The 19,273-nt window shown below is 54.8% G+C and overlaps 1 protein-coding gene across 2 annotated transcripts; it reads left to right on the plus strand.

Annotated features, from left to right (window-relative positions):
• Positions 1-227: 227 nt before the first annotated feature.
• On the plus strand, positions 228-17,600 carry SART1 (spliceosome associated factor 1, recruiter of U4/U6.U5 tri-snRNP). Of its 2 annotated transcripts, none has more exons than XM_017857299.1 (20): positions 228-836; positions 2,551-2,608; positions 3,308-3,363; positions 3,886-4,012; positions 4,136-4,241; positions 4,498-4,575; positions 4,692-4,791; positions 4,881-5,023; positions 5,155-5,361; positions 6,054-6,178; positions 6,266-6,381; positions 6,475-6,617; positions 14,796-14,969; positions 15,049-15,159; positions 15,399-15,486; positions 15,977-16,067; positions 16,179-16,314; positions 16,976-17,065; positions 17,170-17,291; positions 17,397-17,600. In XM_017857299.1, exons 1-20 carry the CDS (start codon positions 524-526, stop codon positions 17,413-17,415), a joined length of 2,403 nt encoding a protein of 800 aa, XP_017712788.1. In that variant the 5' UTR covers positions 228-523; the 3' UTR covers positions 17,416-17,600. The 2 variants fall into 2 exon arrangements, with proteins under 2 accessions (XP_017712788.1, XP_017712789.1); XM_017857300.1 differs by having other exon boundaries at positions 577-836; positions 3,845-4,012.
• The last annotated feature ends 1,673 nt before the right edge of the window (positions 17,601-19,273 follow it).

Consider the following 19,273-nt stretch of genomic DNA (forward strand, 5'->3'; position numbering starts at 1 on the left):
ACTGGTTATAGCGGGGTCGGAAACTGGGCTGTGGAATTGGAGATAACGGGAAAACAACACCCGTTGAAGCCACGACCCTAGGAGTCCACTAAGCGAGCACCCATTGTAGGAGGGAGGTGTCTACGGAAAGGCCGTGAGGTAGTGAACACCCCGTTGCCGCTGAACTGCAAGCGCAGCGATGCCGGGGAGGAACTTCCAGCCACGAAGACACTGGCTTAAGGTCCTCTAAGTCCTTCCGGTTCTGGGATCCCATCTCCGGGTTAATTCCGCTTCCCTTGAGGAGCGCATGCACAACGGGACCACTGGCTCAAAGAACCCACCCGACCTGCGACGGCGCGAATGTGCAGGGGAGCTGTGATCCCGGTTTTCCCATGAGTCTCTGGGGCCGGCTCCAAGGTGAGCGACGGAAGCAGCCGCTCTTAGTTTCCGGCAACACGACAGCGGCTGACGAGCGACCCGGAAGTATTCCCATTTTGCGTTGTCTGGGCTCGGCGGCAGCCCGGCTTGGAGTGGACGTGCCACTATGGGGTCGTCCAAAAAGCACCGCGGAGAGAAGGAGGCGACCGGGACGACGGCGGCGGCCGGCACCGGGGGCGCCACCGAGCAGCCGCCGCGGCACCGGGAACACAAAAAACACAAGCACCGGAGTGGCGGCAGTGGCGGTAGCGGTGGCGAACGACGGAAGCGGAGCCGGGAACGTGGGGGCGAGCGCGGGAGCGGACGGCGCGGGGCCGAAGCTGAGGCCCGGAGCAGCACGCACGGGCGGGAGCGCAGCCAGGCAGAGCCCTCGGAGCGGCGCGTGAAGCGGGAGAAACGCGATGACGGCTATGAGGCCGGTGAGGAGGCGGGGCCTGCGCAGGGGCGGGTCGGGCAGGGGTCCCGGAACGCGCGGGTCTGGGTGTGCGCGCAGTGTCAGCGAAGCTCTCCGGGCCAGGAAACCCCCAGGCTGTCTGTATCAATTCTTATTAAATAGTCGTTCTACGGGATCCCGTGAGCCCAGAAGTTAGAGGCTGCAGTGAGTTGCGATCCCGCCAATGCGCTCCAGCCTGGGCAACAAAGCGAGACTCTGTCTCAAAAAAGCTTTTCTACAGTTGTTTGGGATTAGAGGTAGACTGTCTCCACCTGGCTCCTTGAGGACAGAGGGCTTCCATTTTCCTCAGTTGTCTTGTACAATCACAGATTCTCAATAAATGTGTTGAATGAATGAATGAAGTAGTGTCAGCGTATGCAGAGGCAAGAAAAACCTGGTATTTGACTAATCGTATTGGACGAATCTTGTAGGGCTCATGGTAGAGAAAGGAAGGAGTAAGATAGGCAGGGATGTGAACACAAAGGACCCTGTACTGTAGGCTCTGTTAAGAAATGTAGATTGTCTTGAGGGTAGTAGGGAGCCATGGCTGTGAGTTGAGGAGTGAGTTGCTCAGATCCGTATTTTGTAAACGTTACTAGATTGAGAACTTAGTCAAAGGTGGTCAGGATTGGAGACCAGGAAATCAGGAGGGCTACAGACCAGGCGAGGGCTGATGGTGGCCTGCACCAAGGCAGCAGCAGTGGGGTGGAGAGAAGTGGACAGGTTGGAGAGGTGTTTTGGAGGAGAAATGAACAGAACTCAGCACTTGTATGAGGGTGGGAAGGAGAAGGAATTGAGGATGACTCCTTGAATTTTGGCTTGAGTAGCCAGATAGGTAGTGGGTGTCATTTCTGCTGAAATTGAGGAGTAGGGAAGAGAAGGAGATTTGGAGCGGGGTGGGGGAAGATAATTCACTTTTGGGGTTGTCAAGGTTTATGTGCATGGGGAAATCCAGAGATTGGACTGGATAAAGCCACTGGGAGTCAGTGTCTGGGTGGCCAGTGAATTCCCCTGAAAGAATGCGACATGAGAAGCCAGAATCAGGAATAGAACCTGAGAAATGTCCTTATGTTAGTAGTAGGCAGAGAAAGATGTTACCAAGAAAAGGAAATAGAGTAACCAAAGAGGCAGGAAAACCTTTGTGTCATGGGAACTTTGGAAACAGAGTATTGTTAGAAGGAGGGAGTGATCAACAGTCCCACGTACCACAGGAGATCAAGCAAAACCAGAACTGAAAAGAACCCGTTAGATTAGAAACGAAGGAGACTGGTGACTTTGGGGAGCCTGAAGAGAATGGGATCCAGGGCCCAGGTGGAGGGTGGAGCCTTTAAGATACAGGATGGGAATGCAGGAAAGGAAGAGGTTTTTTTTTTGAGACAAAGTCTTGCTCCATCTCTTTAAGACACCTTGTCTCTTAAAAAAAAAATGAAAGAAAAAAGGAGAGGGCAGAATGGTGACTGTAGCAGTTTGGATCTCTTGGGTCAGGAAAGGAAGGTGCGCAGAAGAGGCAGGGCTCTGAGACTGGACTCGGGCAGAGGAGCTGCTGGGGAGCTTGGGTGGAAGAAGCTGCTGTTTTCTGCTGTTTCATCAGGCCCAGGTGCTGGTGAGGGGCCCTCATCTTTGATCCTGCAGTTGGAGCCGACGATGCTGGCTTCTTGGCCCTATGTTCAGCTCCTGAGCCATGCTTCTTCTTCTTCCAGCTGCCAGCTCCAAAACTAGCTCAGGCGATGCCTCCTCACTCAGCATCGAGGAGACCAAGTGAGTACTGTCTCCCTTGTTTCCACTTTGTTTTCTTTTCTTTTTTTTTTTTTTCTGAGTATACAATGCTTTATTTATTTATTTATTTATTTTTTTACCTGAATATGCNTCACTGCAAGCTCTGCCTCCCGGGTTTAGGCCATTCTCCTGCCTCAGCCTCCCGAGTAGCTGGAACTACAGGTGCCCGCCACCTCGCCTGGCTAGTTTTTTTGCATTTTTTAGTAGAGACGAGGTTTCACCGTGTTAACCAGGATGGTCTCAATCTCCTGACCTCGTGATCTGCCCGTCTCGGCCTCCCAAAGTGCTGGGATTACAGGCTTGAGCCACCGCGCCTGGCCCCACTTTGTTTTTCTAAGATAGGTGGCTCTGGGGCCAGCCCTGGGGAGGCTTTCTCACATGAAAGTGTGCTAATTGGAGTTGGAAAGTTTGTATAAATAATTTTAGCCAACAGTAAAGTTATAGAAGAGGAAACTAATACCTAAGAGTAAGGTGGCATTCACCAGTTAGATGCAGACCAGGCTGGCGCCCATGTTTCCTGCTTTGGAGGCCAGGGCCCTTCCCAGTGTCCTAGGCTTCCTGGGGCAGACCGTGTGTTTGGGACCGCTCACTCCCACCCTGTTTCTCCTCCTGTCTGTCTGGAAATGCACATGGCGCCCTGTGTCTTTGATAGCCCCTAACACTTGTATCTCTTGTTCTCAGTAAACTCCGGGCAAAGCTGGGGCTGAAACCCTTGGAGGTCAATGCCATCAAGAAGGGTGAGTATGGGGCTGAGGATGGGGTTTGGGAGAAAGGGCTATCTGAAGGGGTCTTTGAAGAAGGTGGGATTAGAGGGCAGGTTCAGCACGGTTTAGTGGTCTTACACATGCATATTTGCCGGAAGGCACGAGGTCCCTTCTTGCTGTTATAATGGGGACCTGGGACTCTGCTTGTTCTCTGAGTTAGAGCCGTGGCCGTCGCATACTCACTCTGGCTGTGAGGTGTTGTTAGATGGACTGGAAGACGTGCACACTTGCTGCAAACTGGGCTGTGCGGGGGTGGGTCTGTTGTTTTTCTTTAAAGCACGATTTGAGAAGCTTTGGAGCCACAGAGGGTCCTGTTGTGCTGCGTGGGTTGGCCAGGAGTGTGGGGACGAAGTGGGAGCAGGGAGGTGAAGGATTGTTCCTTCCTGTCCTGACCCCTTCTGGCCCCCTGAGCTGGAAGGGGGCAGGGTGAGTGGCTCCCTCCTCTCCCCACCAGCCATGGGCGGGCATAGCCTCACGTCTGGGCCCCCCTTCCAGAGGCGGGCACCAAGGAGGAGCCCGTGACAGCCGATGTCATCAATCCTATGGCCTTGCGACAGCGAGAGGAGCTGCGGGAGAAGCTGGCGGCTGCCAAGGAGAAGCGCCTGCTGAACCAAAAGCTGGGGTGAGGGGTCCTGGCCAGGGCAGGCAAGGGAAGGGCTGGGGAGGCCACCATCCTTGGCTGCCTTTTGAGTGGGGTTGGGAGCAGGAGCTGGGCTCCTCGAGCATCACTTTCTCCCCTCTTCAGGAAGATAAAGACCCTAGGAGAGGATGATCCCTGGCTGGACGACACCGCAGCCTGGATCGAGAGGAGCCGGCAGCTGCAGAAGGAGAAAGACCTGGCAGAGAAGAGGGTGAGCACCTGGGCAGCATGGGGTGTTTGCCCAGTGCTTCTGGTGGCCTGACTGGGCACTGAGGCAGGGGCCGACCCCAGAGAGGTGAGACGGGGTTCGGAGAGAGGACGGGCTGTGGTCGGTAGCATCCGCTTTGGATTCTCAGCAACTTTCCTGCAAGACCTGCTCATTTTGCACTCCACGTGGTTGAGCCCTGAGTGTTTTCTGGTGATGCTGAGTGGCCTGGGGTCCTAGGTCACCCCTCCCTGTCCCATAGGCCAAGTTACTGGAGGAGATGGACCAAGAGTTTGGTGTCAGCACTCTGGTGGAGGAGGAGTTCGGGCAGAGGCGGCAGGTGAGGCTGCGGCAGCCGGGGCAGGTGGTGCAGGGCGCACTGGCGGCCTTGCTACCTGGAATCCCAAGGTTGGGCGCATGGAGGGAGGTTCCTTACTCGCCTGATTCTTCCGTTAGGACCTGTACAGTGCCCGGGACCTGCAGGGCCTCACCGTGGAGCATGCCATTGATTCCTTCCGAGAAGGGGAGACCATGATCCTCACCCTCAAGGACAAAGGTGACGCGAGCTGGGTGCCTTGGGTCGGGGCACAGCCTCTGCTGAGTTGCGGACAAGTGTGAATGGCCACTGCTCTGTGCTGCCCGCAGGCGTGCTGCAGGAGGAGGAGGACGTGCTGGTGAACGTGAACCTGGTGGATAAGGAGCGGGCAGAGAAAAATGTGGAGCTGCGGAAGAAGAAGCCTGACTACCTGCCTTATGCCGAGGACGAGAGTGTGGACGACCTGGCGCAGGCACGGCCTGAGCAGGCTGGGCGGCGGGGGCTGGGGTGGAGAATGTCGGGAATAGGGGCTCTGAGGAGGTGGTGGCTCAGTGGCTTTTCAGGAGCCACCCTAGGTCCCAACCTGTACCTCTTGCCTTGCAGCAAAAACCTCGCTCTATCCTGTCCAAGTACGACGAAGAGCTTGAGGGGGAGCGGCCGCATTCCTTCCACTTGGAGCAGGGGGGCATGGCTGATGGCCTGCGGGAACGGGAGCTGGAGGAGATCCGGGCCAAGCTGCGGCTGCAGGCTCAGTCCCTGAGCACAGTGGGGCCCCGGCTGGCCTCTGAGTACCTCACACCTGAGGAGATGGTGAGCCTTCTTGCACCTTATACTCAGGGTCACGATTCTCTCTCCCCCTGGGGCTCCTGCGCTGCCCGCAGGCACTGGGAAGAGAGGGCAAGTATTTGTGTTCACAAAGCGCTTGGCCTCGCCGGCGAGCAGTAAATGGCAACCTGGGGAGGCACCAGGTGTTGACGGGTCAGTGCTGCTGAGCCAGATAGGCCCCAGTTAGTGTTTCCGCTCTGCCATGCTGCCAGCTTGTGCCTTGGGTAAGCCATCTGTGAGTCTGGAGTGCCCCATCTGGAGTGGCAGTGATAGGAGCCACTTCCTGAGGTTGCTGTGAGGAGTGACAGCATGGGTGAGGGGTGACTGGAAAGGTGTGCCTGGATTCTGTCTGCAGAGTGACTGTGTGAACGTGAGGTAGACAGCTGGTGTAGTAGGCGTCTTGCTCAGTGGGTAAGAGCAGGACTCTGGAGCCAGACTGCCCGGCTCTCCCACCTAGGAGCTGGGCGACCTTGGGGAAGGTACTTAACCTCTCTGTGCCCCAGTTTCCCTAGCTCATCAGTGGAATGGAGATAGTAACCACCCCACGTGTTGCTCATGTGTGAGAAGTGCCCAGGACACTGGCTAGCACAGAGGAACACCAAAGAAGCGTTCATCCTCGCGGGCTTGTGGTGGCCTGCGTTTCCCCGCCCCACCCCACGCCTCCCTCTTCCCCTCAGGTGGCCTTTAGAAGGACCAAGCGGAGGGTGAGGAAAATCCGCAAGAAGGAGAAGGAGGTCGTAGTGCGGGCAGATGACCTGTTGCCTCTTGGGGACCAGACTCAGGATGGGGACTTTGGTTCCAGGTGGGCTTGGACACCGTGGTGGGGCAAGAGGGCTGGGCTGGGGTGGCCCGGGGGCCAGTGCTCACCAGAGCGGCCTCCTTCCCTCAGACTGCGGGGACGGGGTCGCCGCCGAGTGTCTGAGGTGGAGGAGGAGAAGGAGTCCGTGCCTCAGCCCCTGCCGTCGGATGACACCCGAGTGGAGAACATGGACATCAGTGATGAGGGTGAGGGCCTGGCCAGGGGATGGGAGGGGGCAGGGACAGGAGCCCCAGGTTGGAGAAGATGGTCTGAGCAGGCATCCCCTGTGTTTCCCCCAGAGGAAGGTGGAGCTCCACAGCCGGGGTCCCCGCAGGTGCTGGAGGAGGATGAGGCGGAGCTGGAGCTGCAGAAGCAGCTGGAGAAGGGACGCCGGCTACGACAGTTACAGCAGCTACAGCAGCTGCGAGACAGTGGCGAGAAGGTGAGGCTGGGCATGGGCAGGCCTGGGGCTACCAGTGCATCGGCAGTCACCTGTCCTCACGAGCACATGTGTCATAGAGAACAGCCACATTCCTGTCTGAAACCTCTTTTCCATTTGTTTTTTGTTTTCTGGGTTTTTTTTTTTGAGACAGAGTTTTGCTCTGTTGCCCAGGCTGGAGTGCAATGGCGCGGCCTCGGCTCACTGCAGCCTCCGCCTCCCTGGTTCAAGTGATTCTCATTCCTCAGCCTCCTGAGTGGCTGGGATTACAGGTGCCTGCCACCACACTGGCTAATTTTTGTATTTGTAGCAGAGACGGGGTTTCACCGTGTTGGCCAGGCTGGTCTCCAACTCCTGACCTCATGATCTGCCTGCCTTGGCCTCCGAAAATGCTAAGATTACAGGTGTGAGCCACTGCGACCAGCCCTGGTTAAAGTCATGTTTTCTGTTTAAAAGTCATGTTTTGCAAAAGTTTGTAGATGCCTGCTTTAGTAGGGGATCCTTTCCTCGCCTCTCTCTTCCTGTGCATGTTTGTTGAATGCCTGCTGTGAGTAGTGCATTGTTCTTGGGCCGAGAAGGGTGAACAGGACAGCCACGGGGCCCTGGACTCAGGGAAGTGGCTTTCTAGAGTGTGTGGGGGAGAGCTTAGGGAGCAGCAGTGACCTTGTGAACGCAGGAACGGTAATTTCTGATGGTGACGGGAGCTGGGCACTCAGTAGACCAATATAATGTGTTGGGGGTTGGGATCTTAGACGGGGGAGTGCAGGGAAGACCTTTCCAAGGTACTAGTTCAGCTGAGACTTGAGTCACACAAAAGAGCCAGCCTTGTGAGGGATTAGGGGTGGCAGCAGGTGACAGGCTGACGTTTAGGCGGTAGACCAACCAGCAGGTATCTCAGGAGAAGAGACCTTAGAGTGCCTGAAGGCCAGGGAGGCCAGAGCAGAGCAGAGAGTGAGGGGGTGGTGTGAGCTGAGACGGAGAGGTCAGGAGGCCAACGCAGGGGGAGTCTTGAGCCCATGGTCATCGCTGCCCCACAGGCACAGTGTGCCAGGCACTGCCCGCATGCTCTGTATTTGTTGATTCATTCCATCCTCCCAGCAACACTCTATGAGGAAGGTTCTGTCACCTCCGTCATTCCAGAGGCCACATTTTTAGCCCGACCCCACACTTCTCACCTAGGAAGAAGCCAAGAAAGGGTGTCCAGGAGAGGGAGCAAGGGAGGTAGGCTTCTGATACCACTGGGAGGCAAAGAGGGAATAGTTGCAGTGGATTCAAGACCGGGAGGACAGGGGAGTTGAGGAAGTGAGGGCTGCACCTGGGACAGAGGCTGGTCCGGACTGGAGAGGACATATTTGAGGTTTAAAGGGCTGGAGAGGGCGTATTTGAGGTTTAAGGGCTTATGGTCTCTGTCTGGCACCTTGGGTGCTCTGCTGTTGTAGGGAAAACAGCCAAGACAGTCTGTAAATGAGTGGGCGTGACTGGGTTCCAGTAACACTTTATTTCTAAGAACAGGTGGTGGGACATAGTTTGCATGGCCTGGCTCTAAAAAGGAACAGATAAATGGGGTGATAGGCTGACAGGGCTGTTTTATGACTGAAATGAACATAAGGGTTATTAGTCCCATGGATCTCAGCCTGCCTGAACATTAGACTCACCTAGGAAGTTGTTTCTGTTGTTGTTGTTTTAAGAAACAAGGTCTCGTTCTGTTGCCCAAGCTGGAGTGCAGTGGCGTGATCATAGTTCACTGCAGCCTTGAACTGCCGGGCTCAAGGGATCCTCCTGCCTCAGCCTCTCAAGTAGCGGAGAGCACAGGCATGCGCCACCACACCTGGCAAATTTGCAGAATTTTTGTAGAGGGTCTCAGTGTGTTGCTCAGGCTGGTCTCAAATTCCTGAGCTCGAACAATCCTCTTGCCTCCACCTCCCAAAGTACTGGGGTTACAGGCTTGAGCCACCAGGCCCGGTCTAGCCTAGAAAGTTTTTGTTGTTGTTTTTTGAGACGGAGTCTTGCTCTGTTTCCAGGCTGAAGTGCAGTGGCACGATCTCGGCTCACTGCAACCTCCACCTCCCGGGCTCAAGCAATTCTCCTGTCTCAGCCTCCTGAGTAGCTGGAACTACAGGTGCACACCGCTACACCCAGCTGATTTTTGTATTTTTAGAAGAAACGGGGTTTCACCATGTTGGTCAGGCTGGTCTCAAACTCCTGACCTCATGATACACCTGCCTCAGCCTCCCAAAGTGCTGGGATTACAGGCATGAGCCACTGTGCCTGGCCACTTAGAAGGTTTTTTAAACATATGAGCCACACCCCACATACTGTGCAGGCAGAAAAGTGGAAAGCCTATCACAGTGAACACCTTTGTCTTCTAGAGTCAGTAATTATAAATATTGTTACAGTTCTTTCTCTTCTTTTTTTGCTGACCACTGCAAGTTGCAGATATCACGATACTGCATCCTTAACTACTTCAGCAGGCATCTCACGAAATCAGGGTCTTCTCCCGCATAGCCACACTGCCCTAACAAGCCCATAAATGCTGTAAAACAGCAGCTCGCATGCCCAGACTTTCCAGTTATCCCCCAAAATGTCTTTTTAATTTTTTGTTGTAAGCAGCATCCAATCAAGTTTCACACCCGCAAAGGAGCCTTTTTCTGACTAATGGAGATTCTAGAGTATGTGGGAGAGACAAATTTATGACGGAAGAGGAAAAAGATTTTGGCAGGCAGTGGTGGAGCCTAGAGTACAAATGGAGGGTGGGCTTGAGCGAAGCCAGCTCGTGTCGTCATTTATTTCGGGAGGGAAGGTGGGGAGGGCACGGCAGCTGTGGTGACCTTGGTTAGGGGAAGTCAAGGCAGCCCATGTCCGATTGCTCCGGTGTTCTCGAGTGACGAGGAGGCAGGGGTGGTGGTGCGAAGAGACGGGAGATACTGTTCTGGAGAGTGGTGGGCAGACATACCATTGGAGAAGAGCAGGCCTGCCAGGCAGCGTGGATGGTGGGATTAATGGGCTGAGGAGGGGGATGGTGGGATTAATGGGCTGAGGAAGGGGATGGTGGGATTAATGGGCTGAGGAGGGGGATGGTGGGATTAATGGGCTGCTGAGGAGGGGGGTGGTGGGATCAATGAGCTGAGGAGGTTGATGGTGGGATCAATGAGCTGAGGAGGGGGATGGTGGGATAAATGAGCTGAGGAGGAGGATGGTGGGATTAATGAGCTGAGGAAGTTGATGGTGAGATTAGTGAGCTGAGGAGGGGGATGGTGGGATTAATGAGCTGAGGAGGGGGATGGTGGGATTAATGAGCTGAGGAGGAAGATGGTGGGATTAATAGGCTGCTGAGGAGGGGGATGGTGGGATTAATGAGCTGAGGAGGAAGATGGTGGGATTAATAGGCTGCTGAGGAGGGGGATGGTGGGATTAATGAGCTGAGGAGGAAGATGGTGGGATTAATGGGCTGCTGAGGAGGAGGGATGGTGGGATTAATGAGCTGAGGACGGGGATGGTGGGATTAATGAGCTGAGGACGGGGATGGTGGGATTAATGCCCTGAAGCAGTAGATGGTAGGATTGAGGATTGGGTTTTCTAGGGAGGAGGGACAAGGCAGTTAAGCGTTTCACAAAGGAGAGGTTCTGTTGTTTTCCCCCGAGTCTAAACTGGGTACTGAGGGACATAACAGAGAGTGATGGGTGTGAGGACAGGGCCTGGAGTCGTGATGTGGTTGAAGAATTACTAGATTGAGGTTAATACAGTCAGTGAACTACAAAGAAAAGATGGAGAGGACAGAGAGGATCCTTGGAATTGAGGGATTGTTTTGTTTTGTGACAGTGTCTCACTTTGTCGCCCAGGTTGGGGCGCAGTGGCTCCTATTAGCTCACTGCAATCTCCACCTCCCTAAAGGTACTCTGTCCACATACAGTCATTGGGGGTTAGGGCTTCCCCATATGAATTTAGGGGCTACACAGTTCCTAGATAGGACAACATATTGTCAAGATGTCCATATCATGTAGTTCATTTCTAGGTTAAATGCAATTCCAGTAAAAATCCCAGTAGGGACTGTTTTCGAAGCTGGCAAACTGATTCTGAAACTGGATAAAGTAGGGGCATTGTGGCAGTGTGAGATTGCATAAGGATAGACTAATAGGACAGAGAGACCAGACAGAGGGGCCCCGAGACGGAACTGTGTCCCGGTGGAAAGAGATGCTCATCAGTGCAGTGAGTGGGCTTGGGACAGTCAGTTATCTGTTTGGGGAAAAAGTGAAATTGGGTTTGTACCTCACACCTCGCAGATAGATTAAGAACTTCAAAGTAAAAACATAACATTTCGGAATCAAACTAAGGAAATTACATTTCTAACTTTTTGGTAGAAAAGATGTGTTTAAGGCCGGGCGCGGCGGCTCACGCCTGTAATCCCAGCACTTTGGGAGGCCGAGGCGGGCGGATCACGAGGTCAGGAGATCGAGACCATCCTGGCTAACCTGGTGAAACCCCGTCTCTACTAAAATACAAAAAACTAGCCGGGTGTGGTGGCGGCGCCTGTAGTCCCAGCTACTCGGGAGGCTGAGGCAGGAGAATGGCGGGAACCCGGGAGGCGGAGCTTGCAGTGAGCTGAGATCCGGCTACTGCGCTCCAGCCTGGGCGACAGAGCGAGACTCCGCCTCAAAAAAAAAAAAAACAAGATTTGTTTAAGTCGTTAGCATAGCCAAAGCAAGAGAATTGCTTGAGGCCAGGAGTTCGAGACCAGGCTGGGCAACATAGCAAGATTCCCCCCTGCCCAACCCATCTCTAAAAATGTGTTTTTAGTTTGCTGGGCATGGTGGTGGGCACCTGTAATCCCAGCTATTTCGGGAGGCTGAGGCAGGAGAATCACTTGAATCTGGGAGGCAGAGGTTGCGGTGAGCCGAGATGGTGCCATTGCACTCCAGTCTGGGTAACAAGATTGAAACTCTGTCTAACAACAACAAAAAAAAATACAAAAAAGAAAACAAAAACAAATAGCTGGGCATGGTGGTGGGCGCCTGTAGTCCCAGCTACTTGGGAGGCTGAGGCAGGAGAGTAGTGCGAACCCAGGAGGCGGAGCTTGCAGTGAGCCGAGATCGTGTCACTGCACTCCAGCCTGGGTGACAGAGCGAGACTCCGTCTCAAAAAAAAAGAAATTGGAACATAAGGTTTTTTTTTTTTTTTTTTTTTTTTTTTTTTTTTTTTTTTACAAAACATATGAAGAATGTAAAAACACAGATCAAAAAAAGAAGATATTTGCCCATATATACAACCAAGAATGGGTTGATGTCAAGAGTATACCAACAGACAAAACAAATCAACAAAACAGAAAATAGGCAAAAGATGTAGGTAAGACAGGCAGTTCACAGAAGAGAAAGCCTAACTGACCACGAAAATACCCGGTGAACCCAGCTTCAGGAGGGATCACGGAAAGCTGAGCCAAAACAGTGAGGCACCTGCCACCCCCAAACAATTCTGCAGAAAGGTCCAAGCCTGACAGTAGCAAGTATGAGTAAAGACGTGGAGCAGCCAGAATCCTCAGCCACGCTGCTCACAGCCACAGGCAGGAGTCTAATCAGACAAGAGAGGGAACGTGTGTATGCCCCGGGCTCACCCCACACCTCTCCTGAGTGTGCCCACCTGCACCAGGACACAGTGTCAGTGGGCCTGCAGCTGCAGTACTTGTGACAAAAAAAGTCCGTCCTTAGTGGGCTGGAGATCGAGGAGCATCCAGCTCACGGGCTGTGATTCCATAGGGGAAACTGATGAGCTACAGCCATGTGCATCAGGGTTACTTTCAGAGGCACGGATTTTTTTACAAAACAAATTACAGAAGAGTCGTACAGTGTGGCTCAGGTTGTAGAATACTTAATACACAACAAAATAACTGTTCAGGGGCAGGTCCTTAGGTGCCAAAGCCATGAAGACAAGCCAATGAGTCATGACCACAGATGGGGAGGGGACGCTCAGGTCTGAGCAGGGCGTTAGTGATGCTGCCCCAGCCCAAGGCAGAGGGACATGGGTGTGTGTTTAGTTACTGTTTTAAAAAGCATATCAGCGGCCGGGCGCAGGGGCTCACACCTGTAATCCCAGCACTTCGGGAGGCCGAGGTAGGTGGATCACGAGATGAGATCGAGACCATCCTGGCTAACATGGTGAAACCCTGTCTCTACTAAAAATACAAAAAAAAAATTAGCTGGGCATGGTGGCGCATGCCCGTAATCCTAGCTACTCAGGAGACTGAGGCAGGAGAATCACTTGAACCCGAGAGGCAGAGGTTGCAGTGAGCCAAGATGGTGCCACTTCACTCCAGCCTGGCCAACAGCGAGACTCTGTCTCAAAAAACAAACAAACAAAAAAAACCGCATAGCAGCTGGGTGTGGTGGTTCACGCCTGTAATCCCAGCACTTTGGGAGGCCAAGGTGGGTGGATCGCTTGAAGTTGGTTTTGGGACCAGCCTGGGCAACATAGTGAAACCCTGTGTCTACTAAAAATACAAAAATCAGCTGGTCGTGGAGACATGCACCTGTAATCCCAGCTACTCAGGAGGCTGAGGCAGGAGAATCACTTGAACCTGGGAGGTGGAGATTACAGTGAGCCGAGATCACGCCATTGCACTCCAGCATGGGTGACAGAGTGAGATGATCTCAATAAATAAATAGCATATGATGCGGCCGGGCGCGGTGGCTCAAGCCTGTAATCCCAGCACTTTGGGAGGCCGAGGCGGGCGGATCACGAGGTCAGGAGATCGAGACCATCCTGGCTAACACGATGAAACCCCGTCTCTACTAAAAAATACAAAAAACTAGCCGGGTGATGTGGCGGGCGCCTGTAGTCCCAGCTACTGGGGAGGCTGAGGCAGGAGTATGGCCTGAACCCAGGAGGCGGAGCTTGCAGTGAGCTGAGATCCGGCCACTGCACTCCAGCCTGGGCGGCAGAGCGAGACTCCGTCTCAAAAAAATAAATAAATAAAAAATAAATAAATAGCATATGATGCATTAGATGTACCCCCTTTTATGTTTACAATGAAATTCATTAAAAAGTAAATGTTCCTGGATGTCCTGGAAGATTTTTTTTTTTGGGGGGACAGGGTATTGCTCAGCCCAGGCTTGAGTGCAGTGGCAACATCACGGCTCACCCTAGCTTCGACCTCCAGGCTCAAGCGATCCACCCACCCCAGCCTTCCCAGTAGCTGAGACTACAGGCGTACACCACAATGCCTGGCTGATCTTTGTATTTTTTGCAGAGACTGTTTCACCTTATTGCCCAGGCTGGTCTCAAACTCCTGGGCTCAAGTGATGCTCCGGCCTTGGCCTCCGAAAGCGCTAGGATTACAGATGTGAGCAACCATACCCAGCCCCTGGAAGATTTTTTTTTTTTTTTTTTTTTTGAGACAGGGTTTCACTCTGTTGCCCACTCTTGAGTGCAGTGGTGTGATCTTGGCAGCCTTGATCTCCCAAGCTCAAGCAGTCCTCCCACTTCAGCCTCCCAGTAGCTGAGACTATAGGCGTGTGTGACCACAATGGCTAATTTTTATATTTTTTGTAGAGATGGCATTTGGGCATGTTGCCCAGGCTGGTCTCCATCTCCCAAACTCAAGCAATCCACCCGCCTCAGAAGTTTTTTTTAAAAAATCAATGTAATATAAAATGGAAGAGGGGTGCAGAAGTGGACATAGTGACTCGAACCTTCACTAAGGAGTGAGGAGTTTGCTGTTGGGGCTGCAGGGTTGAGGGAGGAGTTTTTTTAAGAGGGGAGATAGTGGGTAATCGTTGTGTGTGACTGGGCATCTGCGACAGGGGGGATAGCAGAGGGTGCTGGTGCCTGTGTGGGGGTCGCTGGATTCAGTGCTGGCAGCACGAGTGAGTTCTCTTCCTGTGTCACGGAATCTGCTTTCTTGGTGAAGCAGGAAGCAAGAAGCTAGGCTGTGGGAAGTCAAAAGAGTGGGCCACCTCACTGCCCTGCGGGTTCTAGAAGTGCTATTCAAGTCCCATTGACAGGTTTGGAGCAGAACAGTGACCGCAGTGAAAGAGGTGCAGAGTGGAGTCGGGAGGCAGAGAGCAGCTGGGCCTGCATGGGCTGTGGGCGTGGCCTGTCTTGCTGCTGCCAGGGAGGACCCTTGGGTTCCTGGGTCTCAATGGCATCACCCCAGAAACTGCTGGGTTTGCCCACAGCTGCTCCCTCCCCCAGGTGGTGGAGATTGTGAAGAAGCTGGAGTCTCGCCAGCGGGGCTGGGAGGAGGATGAGGATCCTGAGCGGAAGGGGACCATCGTGTTCAACGCCACGTCCGAGTTCTGCCGCACCTTGGGGGAGATCCCCACCTACGGGCTGGCCGGCAACCGCGAGGAACAGGAGGAGCTCATGGTGCGTCTGGGGCGGCCCCACCCTGCGCTCCCCTGGGCTGGCTGGGTGCCTGCACCAACCCTGGCCTTTTGTGCCCCAGGACTTTGAACGGGATGAGGAGCGCTCGGCCAACGGTGGCTCCGAATCTGACGGGGAGGAGAACATCGGCTGGAGCACCGTGAACCTGGACGAGGAGAAGCAGCAGCAGGATGTGAGGGCTGCGCCGCTGGCGGGTGGGCGTGGGGGTGGCGCTCAAGCTGGGGATGAGCACTGGGCTCAGTGTCCAGAGCCTCAGCCAGAGTGGGCTCTGCAGAGCTCCCAGGGCGATCTGAGGAGTAAGTGAGGAAATTAAATGTTGTGGAGGCCTGGTGCCTGGCGGGTGGTGACCAGTGGGTGGGGCTGAGAAGAGCCAGTATGGCCTGCTAACCACCCCTGTCACGTGTCCCCTAGTTCTCTGCCTCCTCCACCACCATCCTGGACGAGGAACCCATCGTGAATAGGGGGCTGGCGGCTGCCCTGCTCCTGTGTCAGAACAAAGGTAGGGAGCTCAGGGCAGCCCTGACTTGGGTGGGCCTGGGTGCTGCAGCAGGAAAAGGGCTGCTGAGGGCCTGCGGTGCGGCAGGTGCAGGCAGGGTCCCCTCCGGTCCCCTCTGCTGCCCCTTTCAGTTCCAATGCTGGAGCCAACTCCCTGGCCCAGAGCTACTCCTTCCCCTCCACCCCGGCATCTGTCCGTCTGCTCTGCCTTGGAGGCTCCACACCTGCTCCAGGAAGGAGAGGGGAGTTGAAACTGTTCCAGCTGTGGCGCAGAGAGCCCTGGTATTAGGACCCCAGCTTTGCATTTCCCTGGCCAGTGGCCCTTGGCATGGGGCTCATTTCTGGCATCTTTGCTTTGCCTGTAGAACAGGCCTGATGGCTTTCTAGAGACAAGGAAAGGGAGGTGCCCCCTCAGGGCCTGCTCTACCTTCTCAGGCGGCCCTGGAGCTGTGGCCCTAAAGGGGTTGGGAGTCTCACAACCCCTCTGTCCCTAGGGCTGCTGGAGACCACAGTGCAGAAGGTGGCCCGGGTGAAGGCCCCCAATAAGTCGCTGCCCTCAGCCGTGTACTGCATCGAGGATAAGATGTGAGTGTGGCGGGGTGTGTGCAGGGCTGATGGGCCTGTGCCAGCTCGGAGCTGCGGGAACACAGCAGGCAGCAGCTCCTCACACTAAGACCCCCCTCTGTCTCGGGCCAGGGCCATCGATGACAAGTACAGCCGGCGGGAGGAGTACCGAGGCTTCACACAGGACTTCAAGGAGAAGGACGGCTACAAACCTGATGTGAAGATCGAATACGTGGATGAGACAGGCCGGAAACTCACACCCAAGGAGGTGAGCAGGGCCTTTTGCAGGCGGAGGCCCAGCCTGCCACAGGAGGCCAAGCCCAGGGCCATGCAATGCCCCAGGGTCCTGGCTCCATCAGCCTCTGGCTGGGGCCTGGGGAAGTGCCACGGGTGGGGAGGGGCCTCAGGGCCGAGAAGGGCTGTGCCTCAGTTTGTCTCTAGTGGGCACAGCAGTCCTTTCGCAGGCCTGGCAGGAGGGTCCAACAGGCACTCGGGACCTCTGCCCTCCTGTCCCCACCCGTGTGAACCCTTCAACAGCTTTCCTGGCCTGCAGGGCCATTCCAGCATCCAGACCCTTCCATCACTCTTGTAGGCTGCCCGACCCTCCTGCCCCACCACTCAGCTGCCCCCATGCTGTCTGCGGTGTCTCCCTCCAGCCCCAGCGTCCAGGCCCCGCACCTGCGTGGCAGGTCTCCAGGTTCCCTGTACTCTGCCACCATGGCAGCACATCCGCTAGCCAAGCTGGTCTCCCGGCCTCTGCTGGGGCCCTGCAGAGTGCCAGGGTCTGTGCCCTTTTCCTATCCCCTTCCCACCACCCCAGGCCTGGCATTGGGGTGAATCAACACCTGCCCTATTACACACCTTGTGGGCACAGGTGGCTCCGGCCCCAGCCAGGGCTCTGCAGCTCCCCTCATGCCCTGTGTCCCCAGGCTTTCCGGCAGCTGTCCCACCGCTTCCATGGCAAGGGCTCAGGCAAGATGAAGACAGAGCGGCGGATGAAGAAGCTAGATGAGGAGGCGGTGGGTGCTCTTGGGGACGTGGGGGGGCCTTGCGCCTGCCGGGGCAGGGGTGGCTGGTGTGTGGGGCCTGCTGCAACCCTTGTTGAGTGGCCCTGACCCCGCAGCTCCTGAAGAAGATGAGCTCCAGTGACACGCCGCTGGGCACTGTGGCCCTGCTCCAGGAGAAGCAGAAGGCTCAGAAGACCCCCTACATCGTGCTCAGTGGCAGCGGCAAGAGCATGAACGCGTGAGTGACTCGAGGCTGGTGGGGTGGGGTGTGTGGGGTGGGGAGGGGAGGGGTGGCGTGGCCTGTGCCCCCCTCTGCAGCCTCACGCCCTGTTCTTCTCTGCAGGAACACCATCACCAAGTGACAGCGCCCTCTCTCCCCGGCCCCACCCCAACCTTCATATTAAATAAAGCTCCTTCCTTATTTTTTCCTCCCTGGTTGTGGTACAGATTCCAGGGTTAGATCCTCGGTTGGGTGTGGCACAGAGTCTGGCTCCTGCTAGGTGAGACCCGGCCATCAGATGACACAACTAAACGACGGAAGAGAGAGAGCGAGAAGGGTCCTCTAAGGCTCCTTCCTTCTTCCCTGGCTGTCGGTCACCTCTCTGCAGGGCTGGCTCTCTGATAGAAAGTGGAAGGCGGTTTTAGAAACTCATCACCCTGCTCTCTCCTGGCCTTGGGGGCTGCACAGGTCACTGTCCTGTAATCTCTCCCTGTCAGAGAGCCCAGGGTAGCCCAGGACTGCCCAGCCTGGTGGGCTGGGGATTGGGTTTTGGGCAGGGTACAGGTGCCACCTTCTGTCTTGGCTGTCCTGTGCCACTCTGGTCTATGTCTAGAGGAGTGAAATTCCCAAGGTTGGACTGGGAGTGTTTTGTGCACGTGGTGTGGGGAGGGCTGAGCCCAGTGCCTCCTGGGAGACTTGCCCCATGTGCAGTGACCCAGAGAGATGGGATCCTTGGCCTGAACTCTGTGATAGAGCTTGACCGAGCTGCTGGGGGACATGCGAGCCTCAAATCCATAGAAAGACAAACGGCCACCTTGGGTGCCCAGGACACTGGTGCCCGGTCCCATGTACACTCACATACTTCCCAGGTGGCTCCCACGTTTTAAGATTTTAAAAATGAAACCAAAAAATAAATTGACGAAAACTGTGAACTTTAAAAAATAATCAGCTGGGCACAGTGGCTCACGCTTGTAATCACAGCACTTTAGGAGGCTAAGGCAGGAGGATCGTTTGAGCCCAGGAATTTGAGACCAACCAGAGTAATGTGGCAAAACCCCATCTCTACCAAAAATACAAAGATTAGCCAGGCGTGGTGGTGAGTGCCTATAGTCCCAGCTACTTGGGATGCTGAGGTGGGAGGATCGCTTGAACCCGGGAGACAGGCTGCAGTGGGCCCTGATTGAGCCACTGCACTCCAGCCTGGGTGACCCTGTTTCAAAAAAAAAATAAAATAAAAATTTAAAATAATCTTGGGGTGAGAAAACTGTAGACAAGGTGCAAAACCCAGTAGCCTGAAAATGCACAGTTGGCATTGACGCCAAGTGTGTTTGTGTGGCTGGAGCTGCAGGGCTGAGTCTTCGGGTGCCCTTCCTTGAGCTGTGTATTCTCTGTAGTTTGACGTCTGACTCTTGATTCTGTTTTCATCTTGGCTGCTTCCTGGGCTTCTTTAGGAAGGGTGTCCTGGGGTGTCTAGGCTGGGACTAGGACTTGGGGCAGTTTCAAAAGCCTAGGAGGAAGCTGGGAACACTGGCGCACGCCTATAATCCCAGCCCTCTGGGAGGCTGAGGCGGGTGAATCACTTGAGACCAGGAGTTCGAGACCAGCCTGGCCGACATGGCAAAACCCCATCTTGACTAAAAATACAAAAAAAAAAAAAAAAAAAAGAACATGGTATGATGGTGGGTGCCTGTAATCCCACCTACTCAGTAGAATCGCTGGAGCCCAGGATGTGGAGATAACTGAGCCGAGATGGTGCCACTGTACTCCAGCCTGGGCAACAGAGTAAGACCTTGTTTCAAAAAATAATAAAGGAAGCCTAGGAGGTGCTTTCAGGGTTGGGACCGGGCAGTCAGTTGTCCCTGGCATGGACCCCAGGCCCCGGCCTAGCGTTCAAGTCACACCTTGACATCTGCAGGAAATGGTCCTTTAGGAGGCTGTCAAAGCTGCTGTCACAGCTGAAAATGACCGCAGCGTGGACTGGAGCCCAGGTGGAGCCAGGG

This window comes from Rhinopithecus bieti, unplaced genomic scaffold (assembly GCF_001698545.2).
Source record: "Rhinopithecus bieti isolate Rb0 unplaced genomic scaffold, ASM169854v2 scaffold_44159, whole genome shotgun sequence".
Taxonomy (NCBI): domain Eukaryota; kingdom Metazoa; phylum Chordata; class Mammalia; order Primates; family Cercopithecidae; genus Rhinopithecus; species Rhinopithecus bieti.

Bases quoted from the DNA above. Each gene is read 5' to 3' on its own strand.
- SART1 (XM_017857299.1), top strand. From the start codon at position 524: ATGGGGTCGTCCAAAAAGCACCGCGGAGAGAAGGAGGCGACCGGGACG. The intron at 5,024-5,154 runs GCACGGCCTGAG...CTTGCCTTGCAG, and splicing joins GTGTGGACGACCTGGCGCAG to CAAAAACCTCGCTCTATCCT. The intron at 6,179-6,265 runs GTGGGCTTGGAC...TCCTTCCCTCAG, and splicing joins GATGGGGACTTTGGTTCCAG to ACTGCGGGGACGGGGTCGCC.